This window comes from Acipenser ruthenus, unplaced genomic scaffold, assembly GCF_902713425.1.
Source record: "Acipenser ruthenus unplaced genomic scaffold, fAciRut3.2 maternal haplotype, whole genome shotgun sequence".
NCBI lineage: Eukaryota > Metazoa > Chordata > Actinopteri > Acipenseriformes > Acipenseridae > Acipenser > Acipenser ruthenus.
In genome coordinates, this window is record NW_026707716.1 from 119860 (window position 1) to 136933 (window position 17074).

Sequence of the window (17074 nt, forward strand, 5' to 3'; positions counted from 1 at the left end):
TTATAGAGAAATACAGTCACATTGTATTGTGTAACATTGACGTGGTTGTAAATTGAGATCTTTCAATTCTTAATATAATTCAGTGTGAAACTGAACATGAACATTGCTGTGGAGGACTGCATCCTCAAACCAGACGCTGGTCAATTCAGCCCCAAGTCACTGTGAGCCATTAAATCCTTTGTTGGATGTTTTTCTCAGTCTGTTCACTTTATATCTAGGACTGGGCAGTGGTGACAGGTCGTTACAGGGAGGGTATTGACCAGCCCGACCCTGCTGACTGGAGGAGGCATTTCCAGCGCGCTCTGGATAAAGACGAGTGCCTGGTGTTGCGAGCTGATCACAGTCGAGATCCAGTCGACCCACACAAGATATACTGGAGTGAGGACATGTTAGCAGGTAGACCATCGAGTTTGGGTGTCCTGTCTTTATTTAAAATCATGTTCTGCTTCGTGTGTAACATGAAATAAGGTGAGCAAAGACATTATGCCAGCTATAAACTTGGTCCCTAAGTAATGTCCTCATGTGACCATTCCTCAGTTCCTCAAAAGAAGGGAAAGGGGTTAGATTTAGTTTGGAAATAATAAGCAGTGCAATCATTAGATTTGGCACCAGATCAATAAGCAGACTATCAAACCCCCTTTTCGTTTTAGATGGAATTTGTTCATATGTTTTCAAAAGGGTGGATAAAGGAGAGCTGCAGCTTTGCATTGAACCTGCTGTATATTGAAAGATCCAGGATGAAGTCATGCTTGAATTCCTCTTTCAGAAATGTTTAATAAAACTGACGTTCGGGAGGAGGGACGGCCCGTACCCATTACGTCATCTAATTGTAACCTATCAAAATCTCCAAATACCCATGTAACTGACCCTCTCTCGTGTTTGTCTCATTCACATCCCTCCACCTCCCCATCTACAGCAGGAACTTACCCTAATTACAATCACTATGGGGGGTCTCCTGCCTCGTCCAAACAGCCAGGTAGTGGTCTCTCAAACCAAGCAGGTTTGATGCCAAATTGTTTTCCAGTCAACATTCACATGCCTCGCATGCTTTACACTTGCATAATCATAAATCAAATCTTTAAACTCATAATCTGTGTTGGGGGGGGGGGGGGGGGGGGTTGTCCTGAAACTACTGAATTAGTTATTGGGGCAGGGGCTCTTACATACATTTTATGGGTGCATTTTTATAAAATAAAAAAGCAATTGCAAATTTCAACTGGAATTAAAATACCTTTTTAATTAATTCATTTATTTTTAAATCTTCTTTAACTATTGCTTGTAATGTTTCAGATAAGAGAATGAAAGTAAAACTGGAAAAAGCCTGCTGTCTGATCAGCTTGCTGGTGGAAAAGGGGCGTGCTGCTTGTGGGAAATTCATCTCCAAACTCGCAGAGAGGGACCCCAAATTCGACAATACACGTGGGCCTGGTTTGGACCCAGGTGAGACCCTCACTCATTATACACTGCAAATCATGTCCTTGTTCTCAAAGATTTATTTCAGGACTGTTTTAGCTGTAATAAGAAAATGTGTAGATGTGTTAATGTGGTTTGATGCTGTTTCAGTTGACAGGCTAATGCAGGTCCAATCCCAGTTTGTCAAGAGAGTGAGTGATGTCGTGATCGAGAGGCTGCTGAAGGACATGCTGGAGATGAAGGTGCTGAGTGATGAGGATGTGGAGGAAGTGAGGTAGGCTCAGCTTCCTATTCCATTGTAATGTCTGGATCCCAGTATCTGTGTTGGCTGTAAGTAGAATAAGCATTGCTTAGGGATACAGCAGCTCAAAAGGGAGCAGGGTTCAGGAAAAAATCATCTTCCGGGCTGTTCTGTATTAATTTTAACATGTAGTCAATTACAGGACAGCGGCATGCATATAAGCAAGGCTATTAGACACAAGCATGTTACTAAGGAGAGGTTGAAAATGTCTTTGATTTCGGTGTTTTTAAGAAGTGTATTTTAATGCGAATGCAGGGTATACACACTTTGTATTGTTTTCACTGGGATTCAATCAGTGTGTTTTCCTATTGGATGAATAATAGTTGAAAGTCAAGACTGGAATACACTGTAGTTACTCTGAACATATGCATCACTGATTGATTTCTCTATAGATGAAGGCAGCTGGATCGAAAAATAGATTCTTATCCTTAGCTCTTCCACATTTCTTTATTATTCTGTTTTAGGGATGCTCCCCAGAATACCGGGCTCGGGTCCTGGTTGCTCGAGCAGATCAACAGTGGGCGATACCCTGGTCTGAGCTGGACCAATGAGGCACTAAAACAGTTTCGAATCCCATGGAAACATGATGACCGGAAGGACTTGACATCTGAGGACACAATGATATTCAAGGTGGGTTTACACTCATTTAAAAGATCTGTGATAGTTTGAACCTTCCTCCAGAGGACAGCAATTGATATTTTCATTTTCCCAAGGAGGGATATAGTTAATACAGCAGCTCAATGCCCTACATGTCTTTGAATCCAGGATCAGTTTTGCAGTTTTCAATCTCTTAAGTTATCCCAGGACTGAGGTGTGCTTGCTTGCTTTGTACTAAACTATTGAGGTCTTTCCTCTCTCAGACTCAACAAACTAACTCTTAATATCCCCTTATCCAAAGTACAATGCGACACCTGGTCTTTACAATCTAACTGGTAATAAACTGCCCAACCTCATATTCACTGGAATAGGGGCGTTGGACAATCCCTAACCCTTTGAGACCAGGCCCATTCTAAATCGAGCAGCCCTGCACAGTATTAGCTCTATTAAAAAGCATTGCACTCCACTGAATCAAGAGGTCTTGTTATCAGAGACAGTGCTTGTAGCTGATGTTTCTGGTGATCCGTAGGCTGCAGGACTTCCACATAAGGAAGCGCAGTCTGAGACACCAGAATGAAATACTGGGACCTGCTTCGAAGCCACAAGAAAAAAGAAAACACACTGAAAACAAGTTTATATTAGAAACCAAAAAATAAATAAAAAACACACCAAGAATCAATAGTCACAGTACCAACTACCAAAGAAAGTGTGGACATAAACTTGTGAACTGTGATTATTAACAGGACCAAACCATAGCCTAATCTAGGGTATTGCCACAGGCAGCTATTCCAAATGCTGGACTGCCATTGTCCTTGTGTTGCTGAACACAGCTAGACACTCACACAAGGAATCAGCACTGTTAGACCTGTTATAGAGAAATACAGTCACATTGTATTGTGTAACATTGATGTGGTTGTAAATTGAGATCTTTCAATTCTTAATATAATTCAATGTGAAACTGAACATGAACATTGCTGTGGAGGACTGCATCCTCAAACCAGACACTGGTCAATTCAGCCCCAAGACACCGTGAGCCATTAAATCCTTTGTTGGATGTTTTTCTCAGTCTGTTCACTTTATATCTAGGACTGGGCAGTGGTGACAGGTTGTTACAGGGAGGGTATTGACCAGCCCGACCCGACTTATTGGAGGAGGCATTTCCAGCGCGCTCTGAATAAAGACGAGAGCCTGGTGTTGCGAGCTGATCACAGTCGAGATCCAGTCGACCCACACAAGATATACTGGAGTGAGGACATGTTAGCAGGTAGACCATCGAGTTTGGGTGTCCTGTCTTCTTTATTTAAAATCGTGTTCTGCTTCGTGTGTAACATGAAATAAGGTGAGCAAAGACATTATGCCAGCTATAAACTTGGTCCCTCAGTAATGTCCTCATGTGACCATTCCTCAGTTCCTCAAAAGAAGGGAAAGGGGTTAGATTTAGTTTGGAAATAATAAGCAGTGCAATCAATCATTAGATTTGGCACCAGATCAATAAGCAGACTATCAAACCCCCTTTTCGTTTTGGATGGAATTTGTTCATATGTTTTCAAAAGGGTGGATAAAGGAGAGCTGCAGCTTTGCATTGAACCTGCTGTATATTGAAAGATCCAGGATGAAGTCATTCTAGAATTCATCTTCCAGAAAAATGAAGTTTAATAAACTGAAGTTCGGGAGGAGGGACGGCTCCTACGCATTACGTCATCTAATTGTAACCTATCGAAACCTACAAATACCCATGTAACTGACCCTCTCTCATGTCTGACTCATTCACATCCCTCCACCTCCCCATCTGCGCCAGGAACTTACCCTAATTACAGACAGTTTTTGGGGCAGGGGCTCTTACATAATTTCAAATTTTAACTGGAATTAGAAGACCTTTTTAATTAATTCATTTATTTTAAAATCTTCTTTAACTATTACTTGTAATGTTTCAGATAAGAGAACGAAAGTAAAACTGGAAAAAGCCTGCTGTCTGATCAGCTTGCTGGTGGAAAAGAGGCGTGCTGCTTGTGGGAAATTCATCTCCAAACTCGCAGGGAGGGACCCCAATCTCTACAGGACTCTTGGGCTTAATTATACAAGTGAGTACCTCGCTTATTATCCCCACTGCACTGTGTATGCTGATCCCCAGCAGGATATAGTGGAAGTGCCTGTACATACATCACAGTCTGTCACACCTCAGAGTTTTATAGAAGCACTTGTCACAAGTTATTGAGGGTATCAGACTCTGTGGATATAAGGAAATGCCATCCATACGTACTATACATGTCAAACTTCCATTTTAACATATTCTGTCTAGAGAACAACTCATCCAGTTGTGTTGAAACTTGGTTAGGACATTCTTTAAGGAATGTCATCAGGACTTTTGAAAGAAAAACATAAAAAAGCCAGACTGGAATTTGCTGAAATGCATATTGACAAGCCACAATCCTTCTGGGAGAATGTCCTTTGGACAGATGAGTCAAAACTGGAGCTTTTTGGCAAGTCACATCAGCTCTATGTTCACAGACGAAAAAATGAAGCTTTCAAAGAAAAGAACACGTACAGTGAAACATGGAGGAGGCTCGGTTATGTTTTGGGGCTGCTTTGCTGCGCCTGGCACAGGGTGCCTTGAATCTGTGCAGGGCACAATGAAATCTCAAGACTATCAAGGCATTCTGGAGCGAAACGTACTGCCCAGTGTCAGAAAGCTCTGTCTCAGTCGCAGGTCATGGGTCCTCCAACAGGATAATGACCCAAAACACACAGCTAAAAGCACCCAAGAATGGATAAGAACAAAACATTGGACTATTCTGAAGTGGCCTTCTATGAGTCCTGATCTGAATCCTATCGAACATCTATGGAAAGAACTGAAATTTGCAGTCTGGAGAAGGCACCCATCAAACCTGAGACAGCTGGAGCAGTTTGCTCAGGAAGAGTGGGACAAACTACCTGTTAACAGGTGCAGAAGTCTCATTGAGAGCTACAGAAAACGTTTGATTGCAGTGATTGCCTCTAAAGGTTGTGCAACAAAATATTAGGTTAGCGGTCCCATCATTTTTGTCCATGCCATTTTCATTTGTTTTATTATTTACAATATTATGTTGAATAAAAAATCAAAAGCAAAGTCTGATTTCTATTAAATATGAAATAAACAATGGTGGATGCCAATTACTTTTGTCAGTTTCAAGTTATTTCAGAGATAATTGTGCATTCTTCGTTTTTTGTGGAGGGGTACCAACAAATTTGAGCACGTCTGTATATAGAGGCATCTGTGCGCCTGTATCTACTTTCTCATGATAGCTCTAATCTTGTATTTGTAACTGTGGCGGTGGATGCATGTCACTGACATGATTGTTCTGATTTGTAATGTTTTAGGTTGGAATCTGTTCCCTAGGATTCCGGAGTTCATTAAGAGTGATGCAGTGCTCGAGGGGCTGCTGAAGGACATGCAGGAGATGAAGCTGCTGAGCGATGGAGAGGTGGAGGAAGTGAAGAAACAGGCCAGCACACAGGACAGGACCTCCCATCTGACAAGCACGGTGATGAGGAAGGGGGATGCTATCAGAGAGAACTTCCTCTCCAAACTCGCAGAGAGGGACCCCGAATTCTACAATACACGTGGGCTTGGTATGGACCCAGGTGAGACCCTCACTCATTATACACTGCAAATCATGTCCTTGTTCTCAAAGATTTATTTCAGGACTGTTTTAGCTGTAATAAGAAAAGGTGTAGATGTGTTAATGTGGTTTGATGCTGTTTCAGTTGACAGGCTAATGCAGGTGCAATCCCAGTTTGTCAAGAGAGTGAGTGATGCTGTGATGGAGGGGCTGCTGAAGGACATGCTGGAGATGAAGGTGCTGAGCGATGAGGATGTGGAGGAAGTGAGGTAGGCTCAGCTTCCTATTCCATTGTAATGTCTGGATCCCAGTATCTGTGCTGGCTGTAAGTAGAATAAGCATTGCTTAGGGATGCAGCAGCTCAAAAGGGAGCAGGGTTCAGGAAAAAATCATCTTCCGGGCTGTTCTGTATTAATTTTAACATGTAGTCAATTACAGGACAGCGGCATGCATATAAGCAAGGCTATTAGACACAAGCATGTTACTAAGGAGAGGTTGAAAATGTCTTTGATTTCGGTGTTTTTAAGAAGTGTATTTTAATGTGTTGCATGGTATACGCACAGTTCATATTGTTTTCAATGGGATTCAGTGTGTTTTCCTATTGGAAGAATAACAGTTGAAAGTCAGGACTGGAATACACTGTAGTTACTCTGAACATATGCATCACTGATTGATTTCTCTATAGATGAAGGCAGCTGGATCGAAAAATAGATTCTTATCCTTAGCTCTTCCACATTTCTTTATTATTCTGTTTTAGGGATGCTCCCCAGTATACCGGGCTCGGGTCCTGGTTACTCGAGCAGATCAACAGTGGGTGGTACCCTGGTCTGAGCTGGACCAATGAGGCACTAAAACAGTTTCGAATCCCATGGAAACATGACGACCGGAAGGACTTGACACCTGAGGACACAATGATATTCAAGGTGGGTTTACACTCATTTAAAAGATGAAAGATCTGTGATAGTTTGAACCTTCCCCCAGAGGACAGCGATTGATATTTTCATTTTCCCAAGGAGGGATATAGTTAATACAGCAGCTGAATGCCCTACATGTCTGAAGACTCTAGGTTTGAATCCAGGAACAATTTTTCAGTTTTCAGTCTCTGTTATGCCAGGGCTGGTAGGTTTGTTCAAGCAAGCACACCTCAGTTCTGACCTGCTTTGTACAAAGCTGTGGAAGTCTTTCCATCAGGCACCTAGGCAGGAATTTCAACTTTGTATGCAAAGCTGCTGGTATGAAGTACTGAGCAAGAAAGCGTGGGTGGCATTCAATGAAAGAAAGGAATAAAGATATTTTACTTGTAGTAATCTAGTGGATTTAAAGCACTAACATTGCCCCTCTGAGTTTGTCTTCCACCAATCCGTGGCATGAATTCTTTAACAAATGCCTAGTCTGAGACACCAGAATGAAATACTGGGACCTGCTTCGAAGCCACAAGAAAAAAGAAAACACACCAAAAACAAGTTTATTATAAATGTTTATTTATTTATTTATTTATTTTTAAATAACAGTAGCGACTACAAAAAGTGTGTGTTTTCTCACTCTGTTCACTTTATATCTAGGACTGGGCAGTGGTGACAGGTCGTTACAGGGAGGGTATTGACCAGCCCGACCCTGCTTATTGGAGGAGGCATTTCCAGCGCACTCTGGATAAAGACAAGAGCCTGGTGTTGCGTGCTGATCACAGTCGAGATCCAGTCGACCCACACAAGATATACTGGATCTCTAGCAGTAACAGTTCAGGTGTCTATTTTATTTATTTTTTATCTTCTTCATCGTTATGTAGATCTGGTCCCTCTGTGGTTATGTCCTCAGTCTCTCACAGATTATCATCTTACATGCTGTTTAGGAGGTACTGTGCATGCAGCCATTACTCAAGATTATAAGACTTTCATTCCTTCACAGAAGTTTGGGGTGAAAATCAGTCATGCAGTTTGCTTGACACATTATTCTGTCACGTGAGGGGCAGCAGTTCTCTGTAAAAGTGTGTTCTCAATATCGCAAGTGGTTTCCCGTTTTTCATCCACTAACTATTTCTTAGAGTTTTTCTCCTGCCAATACTGTGTCTTTTTGCTTTTTTTTACGCATTCGCAGGTCACAGGTTGAAAGAAAAAATGTTGGCATTAAGAAGGTTATATTCCCTAGAACATCGTACCCGGCGCTTGTCCATTAAGGTAGAGTAATCTCCCTTAAAATCCCACTTTCACGTTCTAGGGCTGTGTAACGGGGTGATGGTCCGTGGCACCGTGCTTGCGCCCACCCTCAATCACTCTCAGGAACACTGAGGTTTTTAAAACGCAGGAAACAGCAACTTGCTCGTGTTCACAGGTATAAAGTTTATTTTCGCACTGGAAGAAAACCTGACACAGATTACAAATGACAACTGACTAACCGGGTGAACATACAATGACTGACATTCACACAGACAAAATCCCTACTGACCAACTAATTCCCTCTCCTAGGGAAAGACACGGCCTTCAATAATCCCCAGCCCCACCTACTCCGAACAGGATTTATTATTCTATAAACAATTACACCTGGAATGATTTTATACTAAACTCCTATTTTACATTAACTCCATTCATACTTTTTACAATACGCATGTTTCTTCTCATTTATACGTATTTGTTCAACCTGCATGAATACCGTCTTTGTTTACAAACACAATCGTTAATCTATTTTATTGTTCACTGGTTATAATTATCATTGTCATTATTATTCGCTATTCCCTAACCATTACCAGTAAAAACTGAACGTTAGCATTACCCCTTATCTTAGAAGATTACCACACATTTGGCTATAACAAAACACCTGTCCTACATGTAAAGCTACGGCAACTTCATTGAGGAAAGCGTCCTAATCTAAATACAGTGATACACCGTCACATATCAAACACACTTGCATAACAGCATGATACATAACCCACGGCTCTGTCGCCAGTAGAATAACAATCCCAGTCATAAACACAATAACAGGAATTTAAATGATACACTGAGGGTCTGCCCCTCACATCTGATATACAGTGTAAGCAAATAAATAAAAACGACATTGTACAGTAAAACAGAAAGCATGCTGTCTTGCTGCTTTCTGTTCCATTTTGAGACGAGTCCTGGTTTATAATTGAGTGCAGTGCTTTTCAATGTGAAAACTATAGAATGGACCCAGTTTCAAAGGGTTAGATCTCCTTGGCTCTCCTTCTCAGTCCTTCTCAGTCCTCTCCTCTCCTTCTCAGTAACTTTTCCTGTGACTTGCATGTTTTCAATGTCTCTGCATTTTTTGTTCGTTAATTGCTATTTAAAAACATTCAAACACTCCATCCTAAATTGTTATGTGAAACCTATAAGAAAGTGAACTTCCCTCCCCAGGAGTGTTTTTGCTCTTTTTATCTCAGAGTGATAGCTGCTGTTTTCCACACTGGTTTGCAGGGTCAGGCTAAGGCATCCCAGAGGAGGAGGAAGGTGAGGCAATCAAAGAGAAGAAGCTACTCCCAGGAAATGAGCCCCGAGTGTAAGAAGAAGAAAGGTAAGGGGCATTTAAAAGGGAAGGTGTTTAAACTTGTACAGCTTGTTGTGTATGTGTTTTAGTATAGCTTTTACTTTGTCAAATTTTACATTATTTTTACATACAGTGTTTAAATATAATGTTAAAGGCTCTGTATTTGGATTCCAAATAGTTCTGTCATGCAATAACAGGACATGGTACATGAAACTCACAAAGGCATACATTCACAGCACAGCCTCGAAGCACAAGCAGCACATAATTGACTTTTTAAATTAAACTTCATATACTTTAAACAAGAAAGTACAGTGCACTAGAAATCTCTCTCATTAGTATCAAAACCTTGAGCATGTGGTCTCAGATTTGTTCACACTATTTCATACAGATGTTCTTGCTTGAGGTTTGAAACTGCAGCTCTCAATACTTTACTCTTTAACTCTGACAGGTAATTGTGATCCTGTGTCTGAAAAAAGCCAAGGCGATCATTCGATGTGTGAAGCTGCTGAAAATGAGGTAATTGCTAAATTGGCAAGAAACAGTGCTGTCCTTTAAATAGAGGATTTCAAAAATCAGATTAATCTTCATATTGCAACAAAGGAAGTAAGTAAAGTATTCTTGATCGACAACTAGTCTTAACAGAGGAAGCTGTAACTTTGTGCAGCTCAATGTATGCAAACCTCTTACCAAGACATGAAGTCTCTCATTTCTACTGGACCATGCAGACAAAATTAGAATATATATTTATATATAATACAATAAAAAAGCTTCTTGGGATTGAACTCAAAGACATTTTAAAGTTAGAATAAATCAGCGCTTTAAACAATTGTGTGAAGTATATGTGAACAGGTTGTTTATGTGTTTTAGGTCTCAGAATTAAGAACATTTCGGCCTACAGTACACCATGAGGGACGCCATAAATACTACAGGTAACGCATGCATTAAAAATGCCTTCTATTCTTTATGGATTGAAAAGTTGGCGTGTGGGGTCATATACCCAGATGAAAAGCTGGCGTGTGGGGTCGTGTAGCCAGATGAAAAGCTGGCGTGTGGGGTCGTGTAGCCAGATGAAAAGCTCGCGTGTGGGGTCGTATACCCAGATGAAAAGCTGGCGTGTGGGGTCGTATACCCAGATGAAAAGCTGGCGTGTGGGGTCGTATAGCCAGATGAAAAGCTCGCGTGTGGGGTCGTATACCCAGATGAAAAGCTGGCGTGTGGGGTCGTATACCCAGATGAAAAGCTGGCGTGTGGGGTCGTATAGCCAGATGAAAAGCTGGCGTGTGGGGTCGTATACCCAGATGAAAAGCTGGCGTGTGGGGTCGTGTAGCCAGATGAAAAGCTGGCGTGTGGGGTCGTGTACCCAGATGAAACGCTGGCGTGTGGGGTCGTATAGCCAGATGAAAAGCTGGCGTGTGGGGTCGTATACCCAGATGAAACGCTGGCGTGTGGGGTCGTATAGCCAGATGAAAAGCTGGCGTGTGGGGTCGTGTACCCAGATGAAAAGCTGGCGTGTGGGGTCGTGTACCCAGATGAAAAGCTGGCGTGTGGGGTCGTGTACCCAGATGAAAAGCTGGCGTGTGGGGTCGTGTACCCAGATGAAAAGCTGGCGTGTGGGGTCGTATAGCCAGATGAAAAGCTGGCGTGTGGGGTCGTATAGCCAGATGAAAAGCTGGCGTGTGGGGTCGTATAGCCAGATGAAACGCTGGCGTGTGGGGTCGTGTACCCAGATGAAACGCTGGCGTGTGGGGTCGTATAGCCAGATGAAAAGCTGGCGTGTGGGGTCGTATAGCCAGATGAAAAGCTGGCGTGTGGGGTCGTGTACCCAGATGAAACGCTGGCGTGTGGGGTCGTATACCCAGATGAAAAGCTGGAGTGTCGGGTCGTACACCCAGATGTTTAAGACGTGTGCGTATTTCCTCATGCTTGCATCATCGTGTACGCCAGCAATCGGTCTTGAATGTTTTGTTCTGACGTCTAGGTTTTCGTTCGAGAAAGGAGGAGAATACCAGTGTGAGATCACAGCTCTGATTTTTGACATGGCAGCTCCAGCTGAAGTTGTGTATGGGACTGAGCAATGGGAGAAGTGTCCCCTAGACCAGAGCTCCCTGCTTCCTGCCGGCCCGCTGTATGATATAAACAGCCCAAGCGGAGCATTGGAGCACCTTTCCTTCCCACATTCGGAGTGCTCCCCTGGTCAGTGGCAACTTGAAATTGCTGAAACTCAAGTTATCTTAACAATGTTGAAGTTTTATTTACAGTCCCTGAACTCAAATACAAGAGAGGGACGGCTTGAACAAGCAGACGCATGTCTTAAGCAGCCTCAAAAGTGCGTTCCTGCTGGTGACTATCGGGTAAAACTGTAGCACATTTCACTGCAGACGAGAAAGAAACCCCACATTCACTGGTACATTTCTCAAAGAAATCCTGCATATGCATTTTTTGTTTTGTCCTTCTCGGTTTCAGTTTAAACTCCTTTCATCTTTTTTTCAGAAGTTCAGAATCACTTGATGGTGGCACACTACAAAAATGGCAATGTTGAGTTGATTAAACCAACTGAAGTGACAGAAACTCACGTCAAAATAAAAGTCAATGAAACGTCTCCCTTTGGTCTCGTGAGAAGACTGCTGAAGAACTGGCTGGACTATAAAAGTAAAGCTCAGGTGCTTCTGTTTCTCAGGCAGCTGTCTGAGAAAAAGAAGCTGAATATTTTCTTGCTCTCCTCAAATGTTGTTTTGGACGAGGTAAGTAAAGGGCTGGAGAAGCTCAATATTTTTAATGCTATTACTATTGGAAATATAGTCATTCATTTTTTGACCCGCTCTTACTATTCCAGGTTTAATTAACATAAAAGTTTTTTTTACCCCTTCAAAAGGTGCAAGAGAAGCAAAAAGGCTGTACTTTCATTGAGACAAGTTCACATTGTGATTTATGGGAAAATGAACCATACAGCGTTTCATGTGACCTGGAAAATGCTCACGTACAACCAGACGTAAGCTAAGCTTTTAACATTTACATTATATAGACTGACTCGCTGAAACACAAACCTGTTTGTAATGTAATATACCACGTTGTAAAATATAAGCATTTTAGCTTGTAGTTTTCACATGATATCTAGTAGAATCCATAACCACTTTGACATTCACACAAATGTAGTTCAGCTGGTTTATTTTCACCATGACCTGACATGGCAGACACAGTATTACCATTCCAATGATATATCGATTGGTTCTCATGGTTCAGCCCTGAGTGGGTTCTGTGTGGGATATGCAAAGAAAGCTTTCCCCAGTATACAATCCTTTACTAAATTGAATTGTAACATGGAATTGAACAAATCAATACATGGTAGCTCATGTGTCCTCCAATAACACAATGACAGTGAAAGCATTTGTCACAGGATATACATGTTTGCTTTTCTGATTCGGTCGGGTAATAAATACTATGTGTAGGAACTTGAACACGAGTAGACTAAAATGGAACCTTATAAAAGATTTGTTCCTCTTCACTTTTACAGACATATGATTTTGTAAGAGACTACGGTCCCAACTTCCCTCCAACATTTGAAATATTTTTGAACAATGACGTGAAAGAGCTGACTGTTAAAGTTATCAATAGCACCAGAAGAGACGCTTTGGTCTGGTCTCGCAGAGTATTGCTTGATGGTAAGAGGGTTCATTTGTAATTTTAAGTGACCTAAAAAACGAAATATCTTTACATTATGCTAGCTTTTGAAAATGCTTTACCGGAATAATAATTTTAACAAAAACTATTTAAAATAAGTGACACTGCTCAACTGCGGATTCTTTTTCAACTGGAGGTGGAAGACAGAATTCCAGTAGAACTTAATAGGAGAGTGGCAAAACATTAGCATTCATTGCAAATAGCAGTAATAAAATGTATTCTCCCCTGCGAAGGAGATTATAGTGGAGACGGTCGTAAGTACTCGCTGTCACACTTCACACATTTCAGCACATACAGTATCTGAGGAACCGCTTATCCACATGTCATTATTGAGCAAAAGTTGGGACACCTGTAGGAATTGTTAGCATCAACTTTCAAGGCTTAATTTACTTACATTGCTGCAGAACAGCTGTAAGTTGTTAACCCATTACTTGTTCCCTGAAAAAGGCCTTTTTGTATAACTCTGAAATGTACATTATTTTTCAGTTTTTGGTAACCTAAACTTTTTTTTTTTAACCTCTGGCAGTTTACCGCTTACCTTTGTACCATTTCAGGTTATTCACTGGACTTGAACTGCTTAAATTTCAATAAAAACTGGAAAAATGGGGGTGTTCTAAAACTTTTGACCGGTAGTGTATCTGGAGAACTGCTCATGAAATTGTGATTAAACATTTCACTGCGGATTCTTATTCTATGCTGTTCTGTATATACAGTTGATATGTCATAGTCAAGTACTTTTTCATCATACCGAGAACTCCAATTTAGAATTTCCAGCCGTGGCAATGGGGCATGTATGTTACTGACACATGTGTTCATTGAAGGGACACATGCCACCCTGTTAAAACTGTGTACAAATACAACATATCAAAACAAACACAGGATTTATAAAGTCAACCATGTTCCGTTTCAAAGCTTCATTGTCAAACTTGAATTCCTCTTATTTTATTTTCTCAGGTGCCCATTCACCTGTCGGCCCCCCTCGCCCCGCTCCACCTGGTAAGCAGTAATCAATCACTTCTATTACAGCACTCATCCCCAGTGCATCAAGGGGAGCAGGTGTGTTAGCATTATACTGCGTGTTCAAATGATTTGCTGTTGGCTACAGAGCACTTACTTGTATTAAAGACTTAAACACTTCACACCCCAGCTCAAAGCCACACACTACGGGTGTGCATGTCCTAGTTTGTATTGTTGTCCTGCAACTGCTGTATTTTGTGTCAAAGAAATTCACATTCCTCCTGTCTGTTTAGTCACGAATTAATAGCAAAGCTGTTTGCAGAATTTAAAGGGAGATTTTTGTGTCGGCTCTGGGTTGGTTGTAGAAAATGAGTGCATTTTGGGCGTAGATTTGTGAGCTTTCTGCAACATGAAAAATACAAATAACTGTTCTTTAGAAACAATGGGAAATTCTGTTTGTGCATGTAGAAGCCTGTCCTGTGTGTAGGCATCATCACATAGATCACATTTTGTATATCCCATTGCAATGCATTCTGGTATTTGTAGTCTCCATCTCAATGACAGAGAGAGACTGTCCTTTGTTTTTTTTTTTACCATTAACATAGTTTAAGGTTAATTATTCAGGTTTTTTTTTTGTTTGTTTTTCCTTTTCCTTTTTTAGAAATAGAAAATAATACTCTGGTTAACGAATGTGGTTGGAAGCAAGCCTTGTTCGATATAATAGAAGAATTAACAGGAAGGGAATATAAGAAGATGAAAATGCTGCTCAACAAAGAGATCCCTTTGGGTAAACTGGAGGAGACTGACCGGGAGAGCATGGCCCACCTGATCATCTCTCAGTGCGGACTGCAAAAATCTATACAAGTTACTCAGGAGTTAATGAGACAAATACCCAGAAACGATGAGAGGATTCAGAGTCTGCTGCAGCCCTTCCTGGAGCAGACAGGATAGCAGACCAGCCAGCTCTCTATACCTCTGACAGAGATCTGACAATCGCAGGTGTAAACTGTAACAAACTGCTTATAAAAGAGGAGCAATAATGTCATTGTTTAAAAGACATTTCAGACAATGACAAAAACAGCTATTTCATGCCAGGACCCTCTTGGAATTGAGATGTGTGCGTTTCAAGGATTCTATCCTGGTTAAATAAATGCATTTGAAATTTAAACTTATACCTCTAGCAGAGATCTGAAAGTATCTTGCTCTCTCTCTCTCTCTCTGATAACAAGAAAAGCGATTTAAGTCTTCCTTGTTAGGAACATGTTTTAATAACACTGGGATTTTGTGCGCTGTTTTTTCAACTAATAAGCTTGCTAGTTGTTCTGCCATTAACATATAATAATACTATGGTGTACAGATACGGGACACTTCATGTTTACAATAATACTACGGTGTATAAATTCGGGAGACAGTGGGTTTGTTAAGTAAGTGAGCGGCTCAGTAAAAGAATCAGCTTCACGCCTTGCTCAGTGCCGCTCCCGCTGAGCCGCTCAGAGCGCTCCTGAGCATTTCTCATCAGTGATCAGGGGGAGCGGACGGACTGGACACCTGCAGGAAGCAAGATGAGATCACAGGCAGGATTGACAAATACGTTTGTCAACAACGATGAACTGGTTTCGTCTTATGAAGTTATGTATTAATTGGTAAATAAGATGGTAAAAATTGTTGTTTTCGAATTTGTATCATTTTTTTTTTTTTTTTTTTAACGTAGAGCTGTTTTATAGTTATTAATGTATTATTATTAGGCTTGTAGTATTAATATTATTCATAATTCTCATTATTAACGTCGGTATTGCCGGTATTAAACACAGTCAGATATGAGGTTCAGTCCAACCTGAGCGCCGGACTCAGCGAGGTCCAGCCGGGGACAGTAACTTCACACGGGGCCATTTCATCTACCATCACCTCAGAAACACAAGCAAGCAAATCCTTATTATTATTCACCGTTTTTAAAAGTCGCTCGCCGATCTCTCTTGGAGCACAGCGTTAAGTCATTTAAATCTGCTCAGAGCTTTCTGAGCGGCTCACTTACTTAACGCGCCCACTGTTTTGGGGGGGTGGTTGGTGTTGGCAGCTTGCTCAGGTTAACATTTTTAAACGTGAACAAATATTTTTCACTAATAAAGTTTTATATTTTTATGAATAAAATGTGTGTTTTTTGTTTGTTTTTTTTAATGATAATTAATATCGACACCATCAGCCCATGTTTACAGACGATTGGTCGGTACATTGTGGTAAATCTGACGTCACTGTTTCGGATATGCAAATTCACAATTAACCGGTAAGTAGCATTCACGTTATTATTCCGACTCTGAGAAGTCTTTGCATTATTATTATTATTATTATTATTTATTTCTTAGCAGACGTCCTTATCCAGGGCGACTTACAATCGTAAGCAAATACATTTCAAGTGTTACAATACAAGTAATACAATAAGAGCAAGAAATACAATTCAGTCATTAAAACAGAAACAATACCCAATCAATATCTGTAATACCCAAAAAGCACAACCACCTCGCACAGCGCTTGGGACACTTTCACACGTATTTTACATCTCCGAGCACACATATAAGTGAGAAAGATAACCAGGTCTTACCTGAACATAGAGAGGCGAGTCTTGAAAGAGCTCGTAATATCTAAGACTGTGAAACTTGATCTCCTCCAGCCGCTGTCCGTCTTCGGTCGACTGTCGTGCCGTCTGCCCGCCAAAGCGGACGAGTCGGGAGCAGCTCCGCCGGTTTACCGTTTTCACATTCAAGTTCAACCTTCAAATAAACGCCTTCTTCAGCCGGTCTTCATGCGCTTCCGAAGTGTATTACTGACAGACTTGGCGCCCAAATTTAGTTTAGATAGTGTTTGAAATATTATTTTACAATTGGAAGTCGCCCTGGATAATGGCGTCTGCTAAGAAATAAATAATAATAATAATAATAATATTAATAATAATAATAATAATAATAATAACCGGATTTTCTTCTTCGTCTTCATTATTATTAAATCACATTTATTAGAGGAAATTAAAACAATTTAACAA

General features: G+C 41.0%; 1 protein-coding gene across 8 annotated transcripts in view; it reads left to right on the forward strand.

The window, feature by feature from the left end:
* Nucleotides 1-16175, forward strand: part of LOC117969753 (uncharacterized) — a 59862-nt gene extending 43687 nt beyond the window's left edge. For 4 of the 8 annotated variants that reach the window (XM_059019290.1, XM_059019292.1, XM_059019293.1 and 1 more), the window contains 20 exons: nt 219-396; nt 1291-1440; nt 1564-1687; nt 2179-2344; nt 3398-3575; nt 4246-4392; nt 5669-5932; nt 6056-6179; nt 6668-6833; nt 7473-7653; nt 8005-8084; nt 9336-9432; nt 9854-9921; nt 10273-10334; nt 11384-11598; nt 11896-12146; nt 12278-12394; nt 12917-13064; nt 14038-14079; nt 14702-16175. In XM_059019290.1, the coding sequence (XP_058875273.1) occupies nt 219-396; nt 1291-1440; nt 1564-1687; nt 2179-2344; nt 3398-3575; nt 4246-4392; nt 5669-5932; nt 6056-6179; nt 6668-6833; nt 7473-7653; nt 8005-8084; nt 9336-9432; nt 9854-9921; nt 10273-10334; nt 11384-11598; nt 11896-12146; nt 12278-12394; nt 12917-13064; nt 14038-14079; nt 14702-14991 (3048 nt within the window). In that variant the 3' untranslated portion in view covers nt 14992-16175. Of the gene's footprint in view, nt 1-218; nt 397-1290; nt 1441-1563; nt 1688-2178; nt 2345-3397; nt 3576-4245; nt 4393-5668; nt 5933-6055; nt 6180-6667; nt 6834-7472; nt 7654-8004; nt 8085-9335; nt 9433-9853; nt 9922-10272; nt 10335-11383; nt 11599-11895; nt 12147-12277; nt 12395-12916; nt 13065-14037; nt 14080-14701 lie in introns of those variants that run through there. The other 4 variants (XM_059019291.1, XM_059019296.1, XM_059019294.1 and 1 more) reach the window with 4 other exon arrangements.
* The last annotated feature ends 899 nt before the right edge of the window (nt 16176-17074 follow it).